At 37.6% G+C, this 23637-nt stretch overlaps 1 protein-coding gene across 7 annotated transcripts in view; it reads left to right on the forward strand.

Moving 5' to 3' along the window:
• Positions 1-23637, forward strand: part of FBXW7 (F-box and WD repeat domain containing 7) — a 224254-nt gene that overhangs the window by 131037 nt on the left and 69580 nt on the right. For all 7 annotated transcript variants that reach the window (XM_069556702.1, XM_069556700.1, XM_069556696.1 and 4 more), the window contains 2 exons: positions 480-529; positions 1172-1735. In XM_069556702.1, coding sequence (XP_069412803.1) covers positions 1241-1735 — 495 coding nt within the window. In that variant the 5' untranslated portion in view covers positions 480-529; positions 1172-1240. The remainder of the gene's footprint in view (positions 1-479; positions 530-1171; positions 1736-23637) is intronic.

Genomic DNA, 23637 nt, shown 5'->3' on the forward strand with positions numbered 1-23637 from the left:
CATGTAGATATTTGCGAAGGATGAAATCTAAGAAGGAACGTTATGAAAAGATTCTATATCAGATCAAATTTTAAAGCCACTGTTAAAAGCATAAAAGTAAACATGCTTGATACGTAAAATTTGAGAAATACAGTAAAAATTGAGTTAAAGCACCTATCATACCACTGCCTAAATGCAGTTTGTATTTTGATATATTGTTTTCAATCTAGTCATTATGCAGTTTAAAAATCATTCTATGATCATGTAATGTCCTGGATTTTGCCCTTAGCATAGTATAATATCCATGTTTTCACAAATTTTATGAGCAACATGTTTAGATGTATTTAGTTTAGATATACTAAACATGTCTCATCTCATGGGCTCCTTTGTCTTGAATGTTTGGGTTTTGATTATTTTAATTTGCATTTATTTTTACTTTTTGTTTTTGTGGATAAAGCTGCAGTGAGTATCCTCTGCATTACTTTTTTTTTCTGTTTTAGGAATACTTCCTTAGGATAGATTGCCAGAAGTGGAGTGACTGGGTCAGAGGGTATGAACTTACACATTTTTATTTTCCTTTTCTTTTCTTTGAAATAAACTTTTTAATTTATTTGATGTCTGGTTGATTTATATTCATTATGAAAAACAAAAATCATAGTGATTATATTTGGTAACTCAGAAAACTGTCTAAAGGCAAACTTATGTGATCAGAAAAGTTTGGAAAATTCCTAAGATTTAAAAAAAAAGCCTTTTAATCTTGGTTTATCTCAGCATTTCCTGTACTTAACTGAGCATTGAATAGGTTTTTTTCTGATATACTTTTTAACATTTTGTGGAAGTTTGATGAAGGGTGTAGTTTATGAGCTACTGATCTAAAATTTAAGAATATTTTGTTGGTTAGATTGTGTTGTGTTGGTCAGAGCAAATAAACTATAAACCTTTGTTCTAAAATTATTTTTAAAAGGAGATTAAAATAAAGCTATTTACTATATGACTTTTGTGTGTCTTTATAAAGTCTCATAACTTTTATAATTTAAAGTTTCTGTTGATTTCAGAAGAACATCTTAATGTCTACATGGCATCTAATCTTTTTACAATCTGTATTAAAATTTGGAGTGCAGAGATATAACATAAAAGTAGAAGATAATGTAGATTGTAAAAACCTTTCTTTCCCCCTCATTTTTCCCTACAGAATGTGAAAACCTTTGCATCTTCTGATAGCCTAGCCAAGGTCCAAGAAGTAGCAAGCTGGCTTTTGGAAATGAATCAGGAACTGCTCTCTGTGGGCAGCAAAAGACGACGCACTGGAGGCTCTCTGAGAGGTAACCCTTCCTCAAGCCAGGCCGATGAGGAGCAGATGAACCGCGTGGTGGAGGAGGAGCAGCAGCCCAGACACCAAGAGGAGGAGCACGCGGCGAGGAATGGGGAAGTCGTGGGAGCGGAGCCTAGGCCTGGAGGCCAGAGCGAGTCCCAGCAAGGGCAGCTGGAGGAGAACAACAACCGGTTTATTTCCGTAGAGGAGGACTCCTCTGGAAACCAGGAAGAGCAAGAGGAAGACGAAGAACATGCTGGTGAGCAAGACGAGGAGGATGAGGAGGACGAGGAAATGGACCAGGAGAGTGACGACTTTGATCAGTCTGACGACAGCAGCAGGGAAGATGAACGCACACACGGTAACAGTGTCACAGACTCTAATAGTGTCGTGGGCCTGCCTATTCACCAGCTCTCCTCCCCGCTCTATACAAAGACAACAAAAGTGAGTACCTTCAGTCTGCTCTTCACCTGAGAGGTTTTACAAATCCGTGTTAATTGCGGTGAAGCTTTCCTCACAGTCTTTGTATCATTGCAAAATTAATCTTCAGTTGTGTGGTAATAAAACAAACCAGTTTTTCTTTTTTTTTTAACAGAAGATATTAGAAATCTTGGTAATAGGACAGTATTATTAAATGGAGAGAAGGCTCCTATTACTATGAAAAATCATTAATACCAAATTTCATCATCAATTTTGTCCCCGGGACAAGGGTTAATAGGTTGTGTGCAGTGGAGGGGGCTGGAGTGAAACATGATTTGTGTGGATCAAGTAGTGAGGGATCTCATTTACCAAGTGCAGCTGGTCTGATGGGCTGTGTACTGACAGGCCTGACCCCATGGCACAAGTTACTAGAAGTTACCTCAAATTAGCTTTCTTATGATGGTGATTCTTAAGGTATATTCTTTGTAAACAGTTTTCTCTTTGTTATGTAAACAAGATGAGATTGCTGTTTGAATATTAGTATTTGGTTATTGAGGAAATTGAGTATTTTCAAAAGTTAAAATACTTTAGACACCAACGTGATTAAGATTATGAAACGTGTTTTCTGCATTGTAAAACGGTAAGAATGTATGGTGCTGTCTTCACTACTCTTCCAGTCATTTTGTTGGGATGGAAGCATCTCGGAGCCCCGGAGGAATTGGGTTTCCCTGGCCCCGTGCTAGCGGAGCACTCCGTTTGCTCCTGCGCACAGTCTGAATACTGACCATGGCGTAGCGACACCGTTTTGGCGCCTGACTGTCTGTGAAGATACACTTAGATTCCCAGCTGCCTGTGGGGTTTCTGCCACTGTTTCCCTTGCCCATGGTTTCCCTTTCCCTTTCCTTTCCTGGGAGATGGCTCTGTTGTTTCTGCCTCCTTGTCCCGCTTAGTTGGTGGCAGCTCATGAAATTAGTCACAGACATGTTTTAAAAGGTGGACATTTAGACGCTTGTCTAAACTGGAGGAATCCTGTCAATTCAGGGACTTAATAACTAATCCAGTGCTGAGAAAAACAATTCCATTTTATACAGTCCTTGGAGGCTGTGCCAGTTAGAGACTGGATACACTCTTGCTATACACAACTGTCACTGCTCCCCAGAGTTATCCTTGCTGGATAGGCAGGGAGCTGCTGTCTGAGGGGGAAGGGGCAAGGGTTTGGGAAGCTGCACTAAAAATGGAATTGCCAGTGCCAGTTCTCTGCCCTGGCATACGGGCTTATTTCCCAAAGCATTCCTGCGTGTATCACTTAAAATTGCGGGCAGGGACTGTGGAGAGAAAGCGGCATTTCTCTCACTTCCCAGTCTTTCTGTTATATTCCCTTTCCCCCATCAAATTATAGTCAAAATGAAATGATACAGTGTTTGGGCTTTGCTTCAAAATAATACCAAAGGGAAGAAAAAGAAGGAGGGTATAGACTGGCCATGAGTGGCTAATTGTTGAAGCTGGTTTACAGGGACATGGAGTTTGTGGCTGTTCTACGTAGTTTACAAAATATGTTTAAAGTTTTCTGTAATAAAAATTAAGTTGCAAAGACTGAATACACACATACCCAAAGTTGAAAATGGAAGTTTTCTGTATGTATCTTGGTCTTATTGACTAGTTCCTAAATCAACAAAGTGCTGACTTCTCTTCTGCATTGAATTTTATTTTCTCTGTATTTTGGTGCTATTGAATTTACAGGAAATTCAATAAGACATCACGTGCATTTTGCTGGAGTTAGAATTTATCTTAATCAATGTTTTAGGCAGTGTTGCTATCTAATGGTCTATATAAAGAGGAGAGAAAGTAAGAAGAATTATCTCAGAATGAATGAGGTATGTAGCATAACTTCTATCCTGTTCCCCCCCCCCCCCCCCCCAGGCTTCTTCGCTTATAGATCTTTCTGTTTGCATGCTTTCTGGTTCTTTATTATTTGAAAATTAATAAAAATCATGAATATCCATATAGAATAGACTGTGAGTTAAACATCTTTGGAAAGGAGCATTTTAACTCAAATAATATTGTACTTATTTTACAGACATTAAAAATAAGTATTGACTGAAGTAGTTTATCTTCATACTCTTACTTGCTTACTTTTAAATTTTATTTCGCCTATAAACAACATATAAACAGATTTAATATCATCCTCTTTAACCTGACTTGACCAGCAATGAAATAGCTTAGACATGTAAATGCTTTCATTGCTATATCATTTTTGCTTTGCCTTGTGAATTTTAAACTCTTTGAAATATGTTTATCCCTAATTTCCCTAGCTTGTCTGCAGGTTTACATTCTATTTAGTTGGTTTGATCTAAGAAGGAACTGGCTTCAGGTGGTGGTTTTCATCCCTCTAACCACCCCTGTCTCAAGGTGTTGGAGTGGGGCTTTGGCTTGAACACTGCTAGCGCAGCCCCACCTTGCTGGTAAGGCTCAGATCTTTCAGAGTGCAATTTGCTCAGTTCATGTCCCCATCTCTGGATCTCTCTTCCTCAGGGTTACTGTCTTAAAAGAAGGAGTTTATATATATCATCTTCTGAGGATTCAGTTGGAGGAAGACGGGTTTAGTATTTAATTGCATTATCTTATTTAAGAAAGTTTAATCAAAGCTAAGCCTTTCTCAACGATGCAAAGCTATCAATGAGTTCTGCTGCATTTTAAATGAAAAACTAGAAAGGCAGCTAGATGAAACGTACCATTGTCCTAAAGGAGAAGTCGTCATAATGAAAACTCGCAGCACACAGATTTGAAGGGTGCTTTATCTTTCCCTTCCCTTCAAGATAAACCGGTAAACAGAACTTGAGATATGTCTTACACAGATAGCTACCTCCTTAAAAACAAACATGCTGAACTCAAGTCTGTTTCCCCCTATAACTCTTGAGTTGTGAATACAAATCATTGTGTTGTACACACAAGGCCACAGGAGTGACAGCAGTAGGGCTAGATGTGATTGTGTGTATATGAGAGAGAGTGTGTCTGTGTTTGTGTAATACGCTTTTGATATGCCATTCATTTTTAGGTCATTTGCCTTCATAAATATGGCAAGAAAAATATAAAACTATTTGATTGCCAAGACAGAGGTATCCTTCTACAAAGTAGGATGTCAGTCTGAAATTAGCTTGTTTCCCATTTTGTTTGTTCTTGAAACACTTCTTCAAGATCATTCCCAACAACACTTTTTTTTTAAACAACATTTTAAAAGCATCAGTTAGTACTATGTTACTTCAAAAGAAAATATCAGTCACCCATGTGTATAAATCCTTTAAATATAGTAAATAGGGGAAAACTCTTGTTATTTCAAAATTATTTTTTGAGCAGCTCTTAATTACTGATTATTATAAACATGACACTTTAAACTATTGATCATTATAACACAAGACACTTTTGCAGATATTACCCTAAGCCACGGTCTCTTTGAAATCTTCTTAAACCATGACTTCAGAGAAGAGTAGAGAAGTAATAGTTATTTTTAAAATTCCATTACAGTTTTACCCAGCGTATTTTTCAAATTTCGTGTGTGTGTGTGTGTGTGATGGGGAGCAATTTCTTAAACATAACCTTTGGACCACTAGACTTACTTATTTGTCATACCTGAACATGCTATATACATACAAATATGATATTAATGAGAAAAGCCATTTTTGGTGCTTCATTGCATTGATCTTTTAAAGCATAATGGAAACTATCAAAACTCCTAGGACAATCTGTTTTCTGCCTAGTCACCAAAGTTTTATTCTAATGGGGCCCTATATCCATAATGTAAGTTAGAAATTCCAGACTTTTGTAATGTTAAAAGTCAAGGGTAGTAGCAGTCAAGAGTTGGTGTTTATCATGTCCATATCGTGTGGAGGTTCCTATGACAGTTAAGGAAGCCGAGCTGGCAGAGAGGCCAGCACCCCAAAATTTCACTGTGTAAGTGGTGAGAGATTTTAAGTTGGACCTGCCTAATTTAAAAAAAAGCCCTTTTCTTTCCATGTGCTATGCTAACTCCTATGGTGGAATTTGGCAAACATTACTAAACAGGATTTTCAGAATACAAGTCTGTTTAGGTTCTAGACTCTGTAGTGTGGTAACTTTCTAATACCGTATCACGTTTTAAGTCAACAGAGCTCCTTTAGAGAGTACAGATTGCTTAGTTAGGTGCTTTTCTTTGTGATATTTAATGAGTATTGAACTTACGAGGACTCAAGGCTAAAGTTGTAACAGGAAGAAGTGACAATTTGAGGCTGATAACATACCATTGCTGGTAACATACCAGTCTCTCTGGAGTCCATCAAATGTGCTTCTTAATTAGGGGTTGTGTGTTATATCTGTAAATTTTGTTAGTCTGCTTGCAAATTCTAAATTCAACTTGCTTCCCCAGGTAGGAATGCCCAACTCTTCCGTGGGTCAACAGCCTTAGCATATTTTTAAAAAACAAGAATTCATTTTCTGAAGAGATGTCTAGCTCATACAAAAGACTCCTTTCCCATCATTAAGGTAGAGTATCAAGTCATTTTCTACTAAAAGGAAAAGCAAATAAGATTGCCATCAGACCAGGTCTGGTACCCTCCTGACCTTTTGTGAAGAGAGCCACGTTTGAGCACTGCTTCACGCTTCTCCCACGCCTGTCATAGTGCCTTCTGTTTGCTCTCACATAGCGTCATTCCTCACCTCTAATCTGTCTTTTCCCCATCCTGATTGTTAGATTTCTCCTGGGAGCTAAGCAGTTGTGTGTGCGTCTGTGTTGCCGCCTCCACGTGGCATGTGGGATCATAGCTCCCCAACCAGGGATCAAACTTGAGTCATGCCCTGCAGTGGAAGCCCAGAGTCTTAACCACTGGACTACCAGGGAAGTCCCTAAGCAGATTATTTTTCAGTTCTTCCCCCTCAAATAAGACACAAGTGTTTTGAATATATATATCTACATCTATCTATCTGTCTATCTTCAAAGAAGCAGTATGTCTAGTGTCTAGGGGCCTGAGGCATTTTCTTGTCTCTAGGTTCTAAACAGTAGAGGAGCTAAGCACAAGGATCACTAGCCAGTCAGGGAATCAGAATTACAGTTGTGTTTCTAGTCCAGCATCTTCCAACTACTCCCTTGAGTCAGAGTAAGTGGCAAACTCGTTAGGACAATGTGGCTAACATCTGAATTCTCCTGTATTTAGGTAGAGTTCTAGAAAACGATGTCCACACCAGGAAGTCCCTGACCTTGTCTTCATGTAAGAAGACAAAGAACCGAATTTCAAATTCTGTTAGTTGGAGAGAGGTCCAGAGGACGGTTATATTGCATAGTATATACTGGGAAACAGCCCGCAAATAGCCATGCCTCTGCCATTTGTGCAGGATGACAGACCGGGAAACATTCACCCAGCCTAGTTTATAATCCAGTTTTAAGTCTGTGGAGAGGATGGGGAAAGCGGACAGAAGGGGACACACCGGAGGAGATGAGTTCCCCCTACCATAGTAGAGTGAAAGGAGCTTTTCAGACTTGAGCTTGAATTCCGGTTTTCCTACTCATAATATGGCTGTAAATATGCAGTCTCATTGAACTGTTTTCCTTATCTGTAAAACAAGACTATAACACCTGTTTCACATGTTTTTTTGTAAGGATTGAGTGAAATGATTTACGTGAAGCAAGTAGTGTAGTGCCTGGGACACGCGGGTCGTTTGCAGATATAAGCCTGCAACCTCATTTTGTCTGTCTGTCTGTTATCCCTCATCCCTGATCTCTCAGAATACACTTCATTCTACCATGCAAGATACCAATCTGTGTGCTTTTTACGACCTTTAGTATTCAGTTATCATATCACCCTCTAGTGGAAAAAGTTATTAATGGAGAAACAGATAAATGCTTTTAAAAGGATATGCAGGAAGAGTGGGAGCATACTGGAATAAGCTGGGCCCATCTCTAATAAAAACAGAACCCATTTCCCAGTGGGTGCTTTTCACAGCTCTTCCTAATTGGTGAGTATGTATCATTTCCTTCTATTAGAATTTGCCAGTTTCTCTAAATTTTCTTCTTCTCAAACATCTGTATACTTAAATGCTTTGTGAATTTTACAGCTGGATGCCAAATGAACTTTAGTTTATGGTCAATTTCTGACTAATTCCTGTTAGTGCAGTTTTAAAAATACTTATTAACATTGTTTAAACTGTAATAGCTCTAAATGCTGGTTATATTTAAATCTGTGTCCTATTTGCTGAAAATAATTAATTAATTATTGATTTTAATTGTAGACCAAAATGAATCTCCCCACAGAATGGAGAATTTTAAAAACTTTTGATAGTGTTCCATTGATTTGTACTTTTTGCAAATGATAAACTTCTCTGAGGTATGCACAAATACCACAGATAGTTATACTCAAAATATTCCTGAGGCAGGTTATTTCATATGTGTTTAATTAAAATGAATGATCTTTATTAATGTTTTTGTTGGTGATAGGGAAGATAGTATGAAGAGGTTAAGGGAATTCTGTTTTTACTTTGGTAGGTAACTCCAAAATTATGTCTCAAGGGCCCATTATTCACCCAAGCCTCAGTACATTGTCACCTGAGTGGTCCTCTGAAAACTAAAACTATTATTTCTTTCTTCCTACCAACTTCTTATTTTCCTCTTCAGATTTTCTGGCCTCTTAACATCCCAGCCTTCTATTCATTGGGTGAAAAAATTGTTTGACTTTTTCTTATTATCTAATTCTGTGGATCTGTGAAGAGTTTAAGACATTTGAACACTTGATCTTCCTTTTTCTTACCCCCAGACATTTGCAGGATAAAAATTGAAGAATCAGGTTTAAAAATCTCAGGAACATCTTCACTTAATGTTTCTGTTTGCCACCAAGCTATAACGCCATGTCCTTGACAAGTGTTTTGGCAATATGAATGATAGGATGAATTTAAAAAGACGATTTTATTTTTGGCTGTGCTGGTCTTCACTGATGCATGGATCTTTCTCTAGTTGCGCAAACAGGGGCTTCTCTCCATTGTGGCGCATGGGCTTTTTGCTGTGGTGGCTTCTCTTGTTGCAGAGCGTGGGCTCTAAGGCACGCGGACTTGGGAGCTGCAGCCCCAGGCTCAGGAGCACAGGCTCAACAGTTGTGGCACATGGGCCTAGTTAGTCTCTCTGTGGTATTTAGGATCTTCGCGGATCAAGGATCGAGCCCGTGTCTTCTGCGCTGGCAGGCTGGCTCTTTACCTCTGAGCCACCAGGGAGGTCGTGCTGCATGGATCAATAACCTCAGTCTAAGCATCTGGTTCTCTGGTTCCCACTGATGAAGCCAAATCCATAGGTGAACATTTGAAGATTTTCGCAGTCTTACCAATTTCTTTCTACTTGATTACATCTCCATTTTCTCCCCTTGCCTTTAATGAACTCTAGCCAGATCTTTCAGAATCCAGGCCGAATTCCATATCTATCTTTACACCTTCCTAGAGCTAAAACATTCAATTTCTTGAGCCCATTATTTGCTCTCTGCATTATGCAGTTCATTTGGTGTTATTATCTTGTAACTTTTGGGGTGAGGGTTGTCTTGAGTTGACATTTACTTCTTTTATTTTTGAACAGTAGAAATTTGATGTGTTTGTCTCTAGTGCTGATTCATGTTGAACATTGAAATTTCATAAATTGTAATTTGAGCAATTCTCATTTCACCTCTTAAGACGTATCCAAATTAGACTATGAATTATAAATAAGCATGCCATTTAAGTTTAGCTTAAGCCTCAGATATTCAATGTGAAGATAGTTACTTTGAAGAATATTGTAATTTTCAGTTACATGTAGCAGTCAGTGATATTGCAATTAGCAGTTGATTCCCCTGAGAATTTAAGAACCATGTTGCAAAGATGAAGAAATCAATTGACGGTAACTCATACTGTCATTAAAAATCATGTTTTTAAAGGAAATTAAATAACAGGAAACTTTATAAATATATTTACTGAAATATAGAACTCAAAGCTATGTATGTAATATGATTCTAACGATGAAACAAATATATAGTAATCTATATATGCATGGGAAAAGGTCAGAAAGAATTAAATCAAATGTTAGAAATTCTCTCTGAATGTGGTTGAGTTATTTTTATTTTTTCTTACATACTTATCAGAATTTCCCAAGCTTGTTACAACAGATGTATATTACTGTTATTTATTGGGAGAAAAACTGTATCTACTAGAAACCAGTTGTTATTCTACTTATTTTTTTTGGATAGCTTCCATAATGTATAATGCGCCAATGGAAGACTGGATGGAAAGACGTCTCTCACAAGGAAGGACATTATGTAGTCTATTCAGGAAAACGCAGCTGGACATAGTGGGGAGAAAAACTAAGACTGCCACTAGTTTCAGACGACATGGTGTGCAGAAAACCCTTGAGACTCTGCCGAGAAAACTGTTAGAAGAAATGAAGTCAGCAACATTTCAGAATAGAGGACCACTGCACAAAATCTCTTGTATTTTTACGTGCTAATACTGAAATATCAGAGAAGTGAAGAAAACAATCATTTTTTGCAGTTGTATCAAAAAGAATAAAATGTCTAGAAATTAACCAAGGAAGTGAAAGACGTGAATACTGAAAAGTACAAAATGTTAATGAAAGAAATGGAACACAAATACAAAAGTACTCTATGCTAATGAGTTGGAAGTATTGTTAAAGTGTCTGAGCTATCGGAAGCAATATACTAATTCAGTGCAATTCCTAACAAAATTCCAATGGCATTTTCCAGAAATAGAACAAACAGTCCTAAAATGTGTGTAGAACCGCAAGAGACACTGAATAGTCAAGCAATCTTGAGAAAGAACAAGGTGGAAATGTCACACACCGTGATTTCAAACTAACTTCACACTGCTAGGACTCAGGTGCTACGCTGGCGATTTTCTACGGTCGTCTTACCACATTATTAGAGGAGGAGTAGTTAGGATGATGGTATCTTTGTTTTTAAGACATCTGTTTAATATATGGTTTCTTCAGAGAGTTACTTGGAGTACCCCTTGACAGCACGTTTGGCTCTCCCTGAAGCATGAATATCTTGCATTTAAGATGAAGCAATTTCAGAGACTGTCTTTTAAAGTACAGTGCTAAACTGCTTTCCCAGAAGTAACCGGTGCTTTTCCTCGCCTCTCCTATTCCCAGTGTCTCATTTCTTCAAAATGATTAATATGCAGTCTTAATCCCCTGTAAGTCTACTTCTTTACTTTGACTCTTGCCCTAAATCTCAGTCCCATCTGTGACGTGTCTTCTGGGGAATACAGTTTCCATGTGTTTTTCATTGCCTTGGTTGCTGTAATGAATGTCTGCCATCCGTAAATTATGATAAGAGAAAACCAAGTTGGATGAGTTGTAGAATGCAGAGAAAAGAAAATGTTATTAGAGAATTTGGATTAGTTGTGTTCTAAATACCTACCTAATTTGTAGTCATGACACTATTACTTTGATTCTTCATTGAAAATTTCCTTAAATTTAATACTGTTTAGTTTTAATTGAGAGGCATTGTTTCTTCTCTGTTTAAGATTGGAATTTTTTGGGGGGAAAGGGGCTATTTTTATGTCTGTTTTATGGAAAATCTTTGAAAACATTTCACAGTTCTTTCAGAATCTTTTGGATAGTCTAAATATAAATGATAGTTCGATAGAAAGCACATAGAAATAAAGCCACAGAAAATAAAACCTGTTTGGATTTTTGTAGCGGTGATACATTAACATGTTTAGCATACTTAGTAAATCAGAGAAAGTATTATTTTTTACTATGAAATGTCATATGTAAGAGTTAAGAATTCATCTGTTTCTTCATTGAACACTAGAGGGCCATATGGTACCTTATTACTGCTTTTTATTTAAATGTTTAGTGGGTGCTTTTTATCTTATGCTTCGTGTTCTAGCACACTGTTTCCTGCTCAGAATTAGAAATTAACATTTGGAGTAGTTATGTGCAGTGTCATATAATATGTGAGATACCTAGTGTTCCCTTTTGTTTTTAACCAGAAGCTATTCATTTTGCTATTTTAAAACAACAGTGATAACAAAAAGTGAACAAAGAGTGAGCCTTGGGATGACAATACATATGTGCCCAACCTTACTGTGCTTTGGGAATATGTGTATGGTTTTTGAAAAGCTCTCAAATATCTGCAGTTAAGTGCATTAAAAACAAAAGTCCTATCACTGTTGCTCAGGGCATCGTCACTGTAGATGTGAGAAAAGAATGATCCCTGTGAAAGGCTATCTTTCTCGTTCAGATTTCCTCTTTTGTTAACATAGAAGGCAATATTCTTGCACATAGCCTGATCATCCTGAACTAAAGAATATTTGAGCAGATGATCCTTCTTCCTCAATTTCTTTTAGTCACTTGGGGTGAAGAAATAAGAAATATGATCTGCAGTTCCTAGACAGGTGGTATGAATGAGTGAACAAAGCCCTGACTGAGCCTGTAAGATTATTCATGTTCTTATGAACTGCAGGACACGTGCCTGCCCTAAAAGGTACTAACACTTCAGTTAGAAAAGAAGACATTGTGCAGGCTCAAAAAAACAATGACCTTGAGTCACATTTGACCTCCGAATTGCTATTACCTTTGATAGCTTTTAAAAAGGAAATTCAACATCTTAAATATAAACTATAGACTTGGTTAAATTTTTGTTGCTCCTTCAGACATACTTTAGAGAACACTTTTCATTATTCTTTGGCATTGCCTTTCTTAGGGATTGGAATGAAAACTGACCTTTTCCAATCCTATGGCCACTACTGAGTTTTCCAAATTTGCTGGCATATTGAGTGCAGCACTTTCACAGCATCATCTTTTAGGATTTGAAATAGCTCAACTGGAATTCCATCACTCCACTAGCTTTGTTTGTAGTGATGCTTCCTAAGGCCCTCTTTTTCGTACTGTTCTTCTGTGTATTGTTGCCACCTCTTCTTAATATCTTCTGCTTCTGTTAGGTCCATACCATTTCTGTCCTTTATTGAGCCCATCTTTGCATGAAATGTTCCCTTGGCATCTCTAATTTTCTTGAAGAGATCTCTAGTCTTTTCCATTCTATTGTTTTCCTCTATTTCTTTGCGTTGATCACTGAGGAAGGCTTTTTTTTTAATCTCTCCTTGCTATTCTTTGGAACTCTGCATTCAGATGGGTATATCTTTACTTTTCCCCTTTGCTTTTCGCTTCTCTTCTTTTCACAGCTATTTGTAAGACCTCCTCACACAGCCATTTTGCTTTTGCATTTCTTTTTCTTGGGGATGGTCTTGATCCCTGTCTCCTGTACAATGTCATGAGCCTCAGTCCATAGTTCATCAGGAACTCTATCAGATCTAGTCTCTTAAATCTATTTCTCACTTCCACTGACTAATCATAAACGATTTGATTAAGGTCATACCTGAATGGTCCATGGAGTTGTAAAGGGTCGGACATGACTGAGCAACTTCACTGAATGGTCTAGTGGTTTTCCCTACTTTCTTCAATTTAAATCTGAATTTGACAATAAGGAGTTCATTACGTGAGCCACAGTCAGCTCCTGGTCTTGTTTTTGTTGACTGCATAGAGCTTCTCCATCTTTGGCTGCGAAGAATATAATCAATCTGATTTCGGTGTTGACCATCTGGTGATGTCCATGTGTAGAGTCTTCTCTTGTGTTGTTGGAAGACGGTGTTTGCTGTGACCAAAGTCACAGCAAAGTAATGCTCGAAATTCTCCAAGGCAGAATTCAACAATACATGAACTGTGAACTTCCAGATGTTCAAGCTGGTATTGGAAAAGGCAGAGGAACCAGAGATCAAATTGCCAACATCTGCTGGATCATGGAAAAAGCAAGAGAGTTCCAGAAACATTTATATCTGCTTTATTGACTATGCCAAAGCCTTTGACTGTGTGGATCACAATAAACTGTGGAAAATTCTGAAAGAGATGGGAATACCAGATCACCTAACCTGCCTCTTGAGAAATCTGTGTGCAGATCAGGAAGCAACAGTTAGAACTGGACATGGAACAACAGACTGGTTCCAAATAGGAAAAGGAGTACGTCAAGGCTGTATATTGTCACCCTGCTTATTTAACTTCTATGCAGAGTACATCATGAGAAATGCTGGGCTGGAGGAAGCACAAGCTAGAATCAAGATTGCCGGGAGAAACATTGATAACTTCAGATATGCAGATGATACCACCCCTATGGCAGAAAGTGAAGAAGAACTAAAAAGCCTGTTGATGAAAGTGAAAGAGGAGAGTGAAAAAGTTGGCTTAAAGCTCAACATTCAGAAAACGAAGATCATGGCATCTGGTCCCATCACTTCATGGCAAATAAATGGTTTAAGAGTGACAGACTTTATTTTTTGGGCTCCAAAGTCACTGCAGATGGTAACTGCAGCCATGAAATAAAAAGACGCTTAATCCTTGGAAGGAAAGTTAGGACCAACCTAGACAGCATATTAAAAAGCAGAGACATTATTTTGCCAACAAAGGTCCGTCTAGTCAAGGCTATCGTGTTTCCAGTAGTCATGTATGGATATGAGAGTTGGACTATAAAGAAAGCTGAGCACCCAAGAATTGACACTTTTGAACTGTGGTGCTGAAGAAGACTTTTGAGAGTCCCTTGGACTGCAAGGAGATCCAACCAGTCAATCCTAAAGGAAGTCAGTCCTGAATGTTCATTGGAAGGACTGATGCTGAAGCTGACACTCCAATACTTTGGCCACGTGATGTGAAGAACTGACTCATTGGAAAAGAGCCTGAAGGTGGGAGGAGAAGGGGATGAAAGAGGATGAGATGGTTGGATGGCATCACCAACTCAATGGACATGAGTTTGAGTCATCTCTGGGAGTTGGTGACGGACAGGGAGGCCTTGCGTGCTGCAGTCCATGTGGTCACAGAGTTGGACACAACTGAATGACTGAACTGAACTGTCACTATTAATTTCTATATTATATTTTGGAGCGAAAAATAAGAGTATTTTCTCTTCAGCTACTATTGATGCTTCCCTTTTTGTAATGGAAGATTAGTGTGAACTCAGAGAAAATATAGTGTTTGCCTCCTCATAGCTCCATTGGTAAAGAATCCGCCTGCAATGCAAGAGACCCCGGTTCGATTCCTGGGTCAGGAAGATCATCTGGAGAAGGGATAGACTACCCACTCCAGTATTCTCTGGCTTCCCTTGTGGCCTAATTGGTAAAGAATCCGCCTGCAATGAGGGAGACCTGGGTTCGATCCCTGGGTTGGGGAGATCCCCTGGAGAAGGGAAAGGCTACCCGCTCCAGTATTCTGGTCTGGAGAATTATGGGGACTGTACAGTCCATGGGGTCACAAAGAGTCAGACACTACTGAGTGACTTTCACACACACACCTAGAGGAGAGTCTGATCATGTGACAGAGAAGGAGCAGCCATATAGTTCAAGTCTTCAAAGAACCTTATCTTTTTAGTTTCTCTTCCTTATATTTGTTAATGTCAAGTTATTTCCTCAAATTAGTTACTATAAACAAGTGGTAAAACTTTGATCTTTAGTTTTAAATTTTACTGAGGAGTTAGTCCCCTTGAATCCTCATGAACTTCTCAACTTAGTCACTGCTCTGATAGACAGTGTTCTCTGATAAAGTTATATTTTGTGTAAAGTTTGCTGTTTTTTGGATCGTTACCATTTTTTGAAAATTACACTTAATGCTATATTTTAACAGGCTGGCACTAGCCTCAGTGATTGAACACTGAGCTAAATTTCTGATCTTTTTCTCCGATTATGAAATTAGCTACATTTACGAAATAAATTATGCTAATATTTTAGTGACTGTTAATTGGTCAGTAGTGTTAAAAAAAAAAACACACAGATCAGTGTCTGGATACAGTGGGAAACCATCTCCTTCCTAGAGAATGAGAGATATTAGATTCTATTGATGAAATGAAGACATTAAAACTTTTTAACATGTATTTGGAGAAAACATTAGCTTATAGTTAAAATTTGGTTCAATTTAGCAATATTATTGAGCACCAAAAGAATTGCCATTTTTCTTCTAAGATGTGCCACAATTTAACCCTAACTTTTAAGGGAGTAGGAGAGGAAGGCATGGGGGCCTATTGCTGTGGCAAATGCTTGCATCTGCTATAAGAGCATTATGTTTCAAGAATGGTGGTGGGGGTGGGACAAGTCCGGGCTTGAGGGTGTAGAGGTAAGATTACTCCGATTTTCTAAAAAGTCAGAAGGTTTGGGAAAATCAGGTTAGTATGATTACTAGAAATGTTTCTAGAATAACATTCAGTTGTCTTGTAACTAATTTCACTGCCAGTGCAGTGATTCCTTGACTACGCTGAAATGATTTTCTTCCAAAAATCATTTTAACCTCATTTCTCCCATCACAGTTTATAGGAGACACAAACTCGAGGCATAGGGGCCAGAAAGGTAATTTAAATGAATGAAATTAATGAAATAGACTAAGTATACTACCTGGGGAGCCAAAACATCTTTAAATAAAGGGGATGACTGAAACTTGGGATCCTAATATTGCCTATTTTCCAGTTTTTCAAGTTGCACTGTAATTCCAGATTTTTCAGTGATAATTTCTCAAGTTTTTGTATGTTGACATCCACATCTTTCAGAAGCATTTCTGTGAGTTGGTTTGACCCATAGACTACCCATTTCCAGTGGACATGATATGTGGAAGAAGAGTGTGCTGTTAATCAGTCATTGCAAAATTAAAATAGTTTTCGTCCATTAAGGACATTTTGAGTTGGCTGGAGCGGAAGAGCACTGTACAGAGAGCACAAGGTCTTAGCAGGAACCCAAGGACATTTTTAGGTAGTGAACTGCCCAATGAATTAGCCCTGTTTAAAAGAAATTGTATCCTAACTTTCACAAGGAATTTGATGTGGCATATATATAAGAACACATAGAATAATCAATAATTATTATTGATAATTATTATGATAATTATCATAATTCAATTATCATGACAGTCAGAACCAGGGAAAATAGCGGAGTAGACTATAAAGACAAAGCTGTGAGAAGAGGTAAGGGGTGGGTTACAATGAGTTGGACTAAGGTGTTACAGGTTGGCCTTTGGGGTCACAAAGAGTCAGACACAATTAAACTGAGCAATTAAACTGAACTGAACTGGCCTCTCATAAGGACTAGTATTCCTTCAAGTGTGACCCATCAGAAACATCTGGAATGCTTACTAAAAGTGCAACTTGCTGGGTTACAGTCCAGAACTACTTAACCAAGGAATATGTATTTTTAACAAACTCCTACATGATTTTTATGTAGATTAAAGTTTGTGTAACCTTGGACGGTCTGTCTGCTTCCTTATGATAAAATTAAGCGGAGAAAGTGCTGAGTCCTCTCAAGGGAAAATATGTCAGTCTCTCCCCCACACACAAACCCCCTTCCCTAATAATATATCAAAAGAATTACTCACATGGGGCTTCATGAGTGATTCAGTAGACAGTGCCCTCAATAGCATAACATCTATAACAAACGCATCAGTGCTTCTAAATACTGGTAAGTCACGTGGTAAAGAATCCGCCTGCCAGTGCAGGGGATACAAAAGATGCAGGTTCAGTTCCTGGAGAAGGAAATGGCAACCCAGTCCAGTGTTTTTGTCTGGAAAATCCCATGGACAGAGGAGCCTGGTGGGCTGCAGTCCACGGGGCTGCAGAGTCAGGCAGGACTCAGCAACTGAGCTTGAGATTGTGGCCTCTGAAGTCAGGACTGTGAAGGCTTTAAATGCTAGGTCTGTCACTTCATAGCACTTTGACCTTGGGCCAACTGCTCACCTCTCTCACAGTTTTAAGGATGGTAGTAGCATCATGATACTGATGATAATTGTCAGTGTTATTAAGAAGATGCAATGAGGTAATGTTGGTAAAGTACTTAGAAAGTAACTGGCAGATAATAGATCCTTAATGAAATGTTAAGTATTATATTTCATAAGATTTATTGTAATGTAAAAAGATTGTGCTAAGGGTAGCTTAACAGACTAGTACAGGCTAGAAAATACTATGCAAAGTATTTTTAGTTTCAAAGATATCAACTGTCTTAGGTGGGTTGAAACTATTCCACTAATTTTTGTCCAAGTTATTTTGACTTTTAGCATAGAGTTCAGCTGTTTGATATTGTAAATTTTGTTAGTACTAACTGGAAAGTGGTTTTGCTCCCTGACAGGTATTTGTTTTCCTAATTTGGTTGTTAATGTTAAACCTGGAAGGGATTTGAAAGAAAACCCAAAAGCACTTTTGGTAATCCTGGGGCTTTGAGTCCTCACATGAGGACTAGTTCTATTCAGTAATGCTAGTTCCTGAATTGAATAGCTGGAACTGGAATATATGCAAGAGAAAATTCTCTTTGGTACTTCTGTAGAAATTCTAGAATTACTGCTTGATACTATAGAATATATCTTTAGTTTTCATAGTTAAGAGATTATTATAAACAAACAAAAGCAGTCTTTACTAATGGAAGAATAATTTAAGTAAAAATGGTCTCTCCTTAGAATCTATTTTAGCGAACACAGTTTGTAAAGTGGTCTTTACTAATGGAAGAATAATTTAAGTAAAAATGGTCTCTCCTTAAAATCTATTTTAGCAAACACATTTTGTAAAGTGATGGTGTAAGCTACTAGATGTGTCTGGTGTAGAACATAGACTCGATTCCTCCTAATAAGAATTATTGTCAGAGTAGCACTTTGCCTGTAAACTTTAACCTCCAATTATATGAAGTATAAATAGAAGAATGATGATTATATGTATCGGTCACCAGGGCTAAAAATAATGTATAAGATTGGGTGGGATGGTTCCAGAAAAGGACATTTTTCACTGACATGTACCACGTTCTGTAATGCTACTATTAAAGATAATTTCTGTGCTTTAGAATAACAGTTGCCTTTAGAAGATGCTGTACTTTCAAAGTGAAAAGTAAAACTTTTCCCCCCTATGTTTCTGATTGGCCTTAAATGGCAATTTCTAGTTATTGAAATCAGATGCAAATGAAAAATGGACATATGAAGAGAATACTGGTGAATTTTAAGAACTAAGTGCCAAGAGTCATTCATTTGGTTCGCTATAGGTGTTGGTTTTATATGTCAACATTATAAATTTAATTGTCAGGAATGAATTGTTTGTACTTTACCAATATACCACCATCTGTTTTAGGGTCTAATGGGTGAAAAATTTAAATATGCTGAGGTGCATCTATAATGTTTTTTACTTAAATTTTCAGTTTTCTGGTTTATTTCTTATTTCTCTCTGTTAGCTTTTATAGAAAAGAAGATTAAAACATTTAGAATCATTATTCTATATCATTTAGAAATCAGTGATCTTATATTTAATCTTTATTATATTTTCATGTTTCCTTAGAAAAGAACAGAGCAGAGATTGCAAATTATCTTATGTAGTGATTTTTTTAAAACATTTAAATATGTTGCAAATACATGAAAATCTGTGAAGTTCACATAAAAATATTGATCCTTCACCTTCTTTTGCAAATGTAGACTGTCTGGCCTCACTGGGTTCAGGTGTTTACATGACAACAGTTAAAATACCTTTTAAGTGGCCTTTCTGGTCCTTAAACCTGACCTGTTTCTCTCTTTTATTTTACCTGCACGCCTCTGTAGGCATTTGAATTTTGCTTAGAATGAAGACAAAGGCGTGATTGTAGGAAACAGAAAAAGTGAGTGGATTTTTCCTTTCTTAGTCACATATCAAACTAGTTTGGATATAAATCCAAGTCAAAGTAATATGTAACTGCTGCTGCTAAGTCGCTTCAATCGTGTCTGACTCTGTGCGACCCCATAGACGGCAGCCCACCAGGTTCCCCCGTCCCTGGGATTCTCCAGGCAAGACAGTGGAGTGGGTTGCCATTTCCTTCTCCAATGCATGAAGTGAAAACTGAAAGTGGAGTTGTTCAGTCGTGTCCGACTCGAAGTGACCCCATGGACTGCAGCCCACCAGGCTCCTCCATCCATGGGATTTTCCAGGCAAGAGTACTGGAATGGGTTGCCATTGCCTTTTCCAATATGTAATAGTTTGTCAAATTTATTATTAAAATAACCAGAGACTTGCTAACACCACATTTAAATGGGCATTATCAAGGTGGGAATTGATCACCAAAGTTTTTACCAATCTCCAAATACTTACTCATTTAAATTTTCATTCTAGCTCACGTGTTATCTTTTCCATTCTCATTAAATTTTGAAATGAAAGTTCTACTAGGATGACTGTTTATCGTGTTATAACAGTAAACCAGTGTTCTTGGAGCTCCTTGTTTGGTAAGATGTTTCAATTATCTATTGCCATCTAACTGGCACCCCAAAGTTTTGCAAATAACAATTATTTTATTATTTCTCATTGTTTTCGTAGGTTGTGAATTTAGAAAGGGCTCAGTTGGGCATTGTCGATTTAGGGTTGAGGTCATATGGTAGCTGGGGATGAAATCCCAGGCGCTGGAACAGCTGGGGGCTAGCCAAGAGTCTTTTCCTCCTCATGTGGTCTCGGGACTTACCCGGATGCAGTCTTTTCACCTGGGTTAGTTTGGGCCACTTCATGGTATGGTGCCTCAGGGCAGTCAGACTGCTTACAGCAGAGCTACCTAGTGAGTGTTCCAGCAGGCGAAAGGAGTATGGAGTCTCCTGTTCACAGCTTATCCCAGGAAGTCACATTCTGTCTTAGTTGAAACAGACTAACTTCTCAATGGAAGGAGTGTCGCAGTACATTGTCAGAACAGACTGCAAAGATGGGGGCCGTTGCTGTGACCATCTTTGAGAAGCCTAGTGTGCTATGGAAGGTCATTTTTTTGCTCTTACAGTTTATGTTTTTCATTGGTACTTCATAAGAATCAGACTCGCTAAAACAGATTTCATATGTAATATCTGTCTTTTGTATAATTCCTTAAAATATAGGCGAATGATACCTCACAGTCTTGTCATGATATTAAGTGAAAGAAATCATGGCCTACTAGGAAGGAACTCAAGTCAGTGTTTTATCCTTCCCTCACATCACTGTACCACTCTGAAATAATACGTATATTTTTTTCTAGGCTCTGTAGCTGCAAACTTCCTTTAGATCTCCTGTTGATCTCAGAGTCTCCTAGCATCCCTAGACTGGCCCCCTCCATCCTGAGAGCTTTCTGTTTCGGGCATAATCATTACTATAGGGACTGAATTTTGTCGTTTTCTTTGCTTTTAATCTTTCTTGATAAACAGTGTTTTATTTATTGGGAAGAATGAAAACTTGAACTGTCAGTTTAGTTTAACTTCAGCTATAAAATTAAGGTTGATGTTTATCAGATGATGTATTTTGTTGACTATGTATTTTGACAGTGTAAAAGGGCTGATGGAATCAGCTGTCAACCCGTTCAAAATATTAAAATATTTTCTATGCTCAAAGTAATTCTGCACTTAAATTTGAGGTGAATTTGATAAGTGAATATTTATAATGAATAAATTATTCACTGAATATTGTTAAATCTCAGATGCTGTAATAGTATATTACTGTAAATTGTATAATTGACATCATGAAACTATGTTTACCTCACTCAAAATAACTGATTTTTACTTAAAATTGCATCAAAAATTCAACAGTGTAGGAAATGTAATTATCTCCCACTCCTTACTATTTTAATTTCTTAAGTTGTTAACACTGTCAAATACCTTACATTTATTTTTCATAGGATAAATTCCTACAATGCATTATCAATTTGGTGAACTTCTGCATTATAGCTTAGTTTAATTTTTTTAAGGTATAGAAAAAAAAACCCATATTACTTATGGTGCTTTAAAGGAGTATAGTATTACGTCCTTATGTATTACTCCGTGGTCCGTAGCGCTTTTCAGAGTTCTTACAAGAGAAGTAAATGGTTGATAAAATGTCTTTAGTTTAACTGAAAGATTAATGAAACTTTTATGCTTAAACTTGCTCATGAAAGTAAATTAAATTATGGACCTTAAAAAGCTGAAATTAAAGAAGTTTTTGTCTTCTTTCTTGTACTAAAGTTTTATCTTGTGAATCGCAAAAAATTAAGTTGCTTTTAAATTACTCTATCATCACATGAAGTTTTTGCATGATTGAAATACCTGTAATTACTATGTCATTTTTGTCATTGTTGACTTAAAGGTGTAGCTATAATAATCATCTGCTAAATTCTTGGAGAGCAGCTGTGTAAGACCAGTTTTAACAGCTGGGGTAACCCAGCACAGACTAGAAGAGTTGAACTTGATCTTGAGGCAAGTTATGTTATAGTCACTGAGAACTTCATACTAGACATTTCTGAAATACTTAATTCAACCCAATAGGTGGGTTTTTGTTTTATCACAAATATTTCTTTAAACATTTAATGAAAATAGTGAGGAAGAGTATCATCTTGATATTAATAACGAAAGTTCTAAGGCAAAATATGGGAACAAAATCCAAAGTCAGTTACTCACTTAAAAAAGTCAAATGCACTCTGAATGTCACTGTTTATGCCAGTTTTGTAAATATGAAATTAAGAGATGCTTGCTCCTTGAAAGGAAAACTGTGAGAAACCTAGATAGTATATTAAAAAGCAGAATCATCATTTTGCTGACAAAGGTCGATATAGTCGAAGCTTTGGTTTTTCCAGTATTCGTGTATGGATGTGAGAGTTTGGACCTTAAAGAAGGCTGAGCACCAAAGAATTGACGCTTTTGAACTGTGGTGCTGAAGAAGACTTTTGAGAGTCCCTTGGACAGCAAGGAGATCAAGCCAGTCAATCCTAAAGGAAATCAACTCTGAATATTTGTTGGAAGAGCTGATGCTGAAGCTGAAGCTGAAGCTCTAGTACTTTGGCTTGGATGCCAAGAGCCAACTCATTTGAAAAGACCCTATCCTGGGAAAGATTGAAGGCAAAAGGTAGCAGAGGATAAGACGGTTACATAGCATCACTGACTCAGTGTACATGAATTTGAGCAAACTCTGGGAAACAGTGAAGGACAGAGGAGCCTGATGTTGCAGTCACAAAGTGTTGAACATGACATAATGATTGAACAACAAGAACAACCTAAGGTTAGGAAAGACTAAAAAACAATGACTTAGATACAGAGAGTAATCTGTCTCACTCTATATCCCAGAATAAATGAGTATGCTTTATAATACCATATTTTCATCTCAAAAGGATATTGATTCTGATTTATTCCACTTTCAGTTGAGTTTAGTCGCTCAGTCGTGTCTGACTCTTTGCGACCCCATGAATCGCAGCACGCCAGGCCTCCCTGTCCATCACCAACTCCCGGAGTTTACCCAAACTCATGTCCATCAAGTCGGTGATGCCATCCAGCCATCTCATCCACTGTCGTCCCCTTCTCCTCCTGCCCCCAGTCCCTCCCAGCATCAGGGTCTTTTCTAATGAGTCAACTCTTCGCATGAGGTAGCCAAAGTATTGGAATTTCAGCTTTAGCATCAGTCCTTCCAATGAACACCCAGGACTGATCTCCTTTAGGATGGACTGGTTAGATCTCCTTGCAGTCCAACGGACTCTCAAGAGTCTTCTCCAACACCACAGTTCAAAAGCATCAATTCTTCGGTCCTCAGTGGTGGTATAATTTTTGGAATCTGAAAATTTTCTGTTTCTGTTAGTACAAAAGAGTAAGTCACTTGTTGCTTAAATTCACAGACATAATAAATGATAGTTTCCCTGTCAAAAGTTTTTGATATGAGACTTTGCAAACTTATGGTACAAAATTAGAAATACTTACAGGTTAATTTGTATCTTCCCAAGTGATTTGTTTTAGCTGATTCAAGAATAGTTTATGAAAAATAGAAAGTCTTTATGCTGCTCATATGCTGTGGACTTTGGTCTGGAGCAGGTAAATCACGGGCCTTCTGTATAATAATGTATGAAAGAAGCAGTCAAAATCCAGAATAAGCTGCTGTAAATCTTATCATTGTTGTAAGAGAATTGGAGTGTATGGAACTGTAATACATTTTAGAAATACCATATCATTG

The sequence above is a fragment of the Ovis canadensis genome, chromosome 17 (genome assembly GCF_042477335.2).
Source record: "Ovis canadensis isolate MfBH-ARS-UI-01 breed Bighorn chromosome 17, ARS-UI_OviCan_v2, whole genome shotgun sequence".
NCBI lineage: Eukaryota > Metazoa > Chordata > Mammalia > Artiodactyla > Bovidae > Ovis > Ovis canadensis.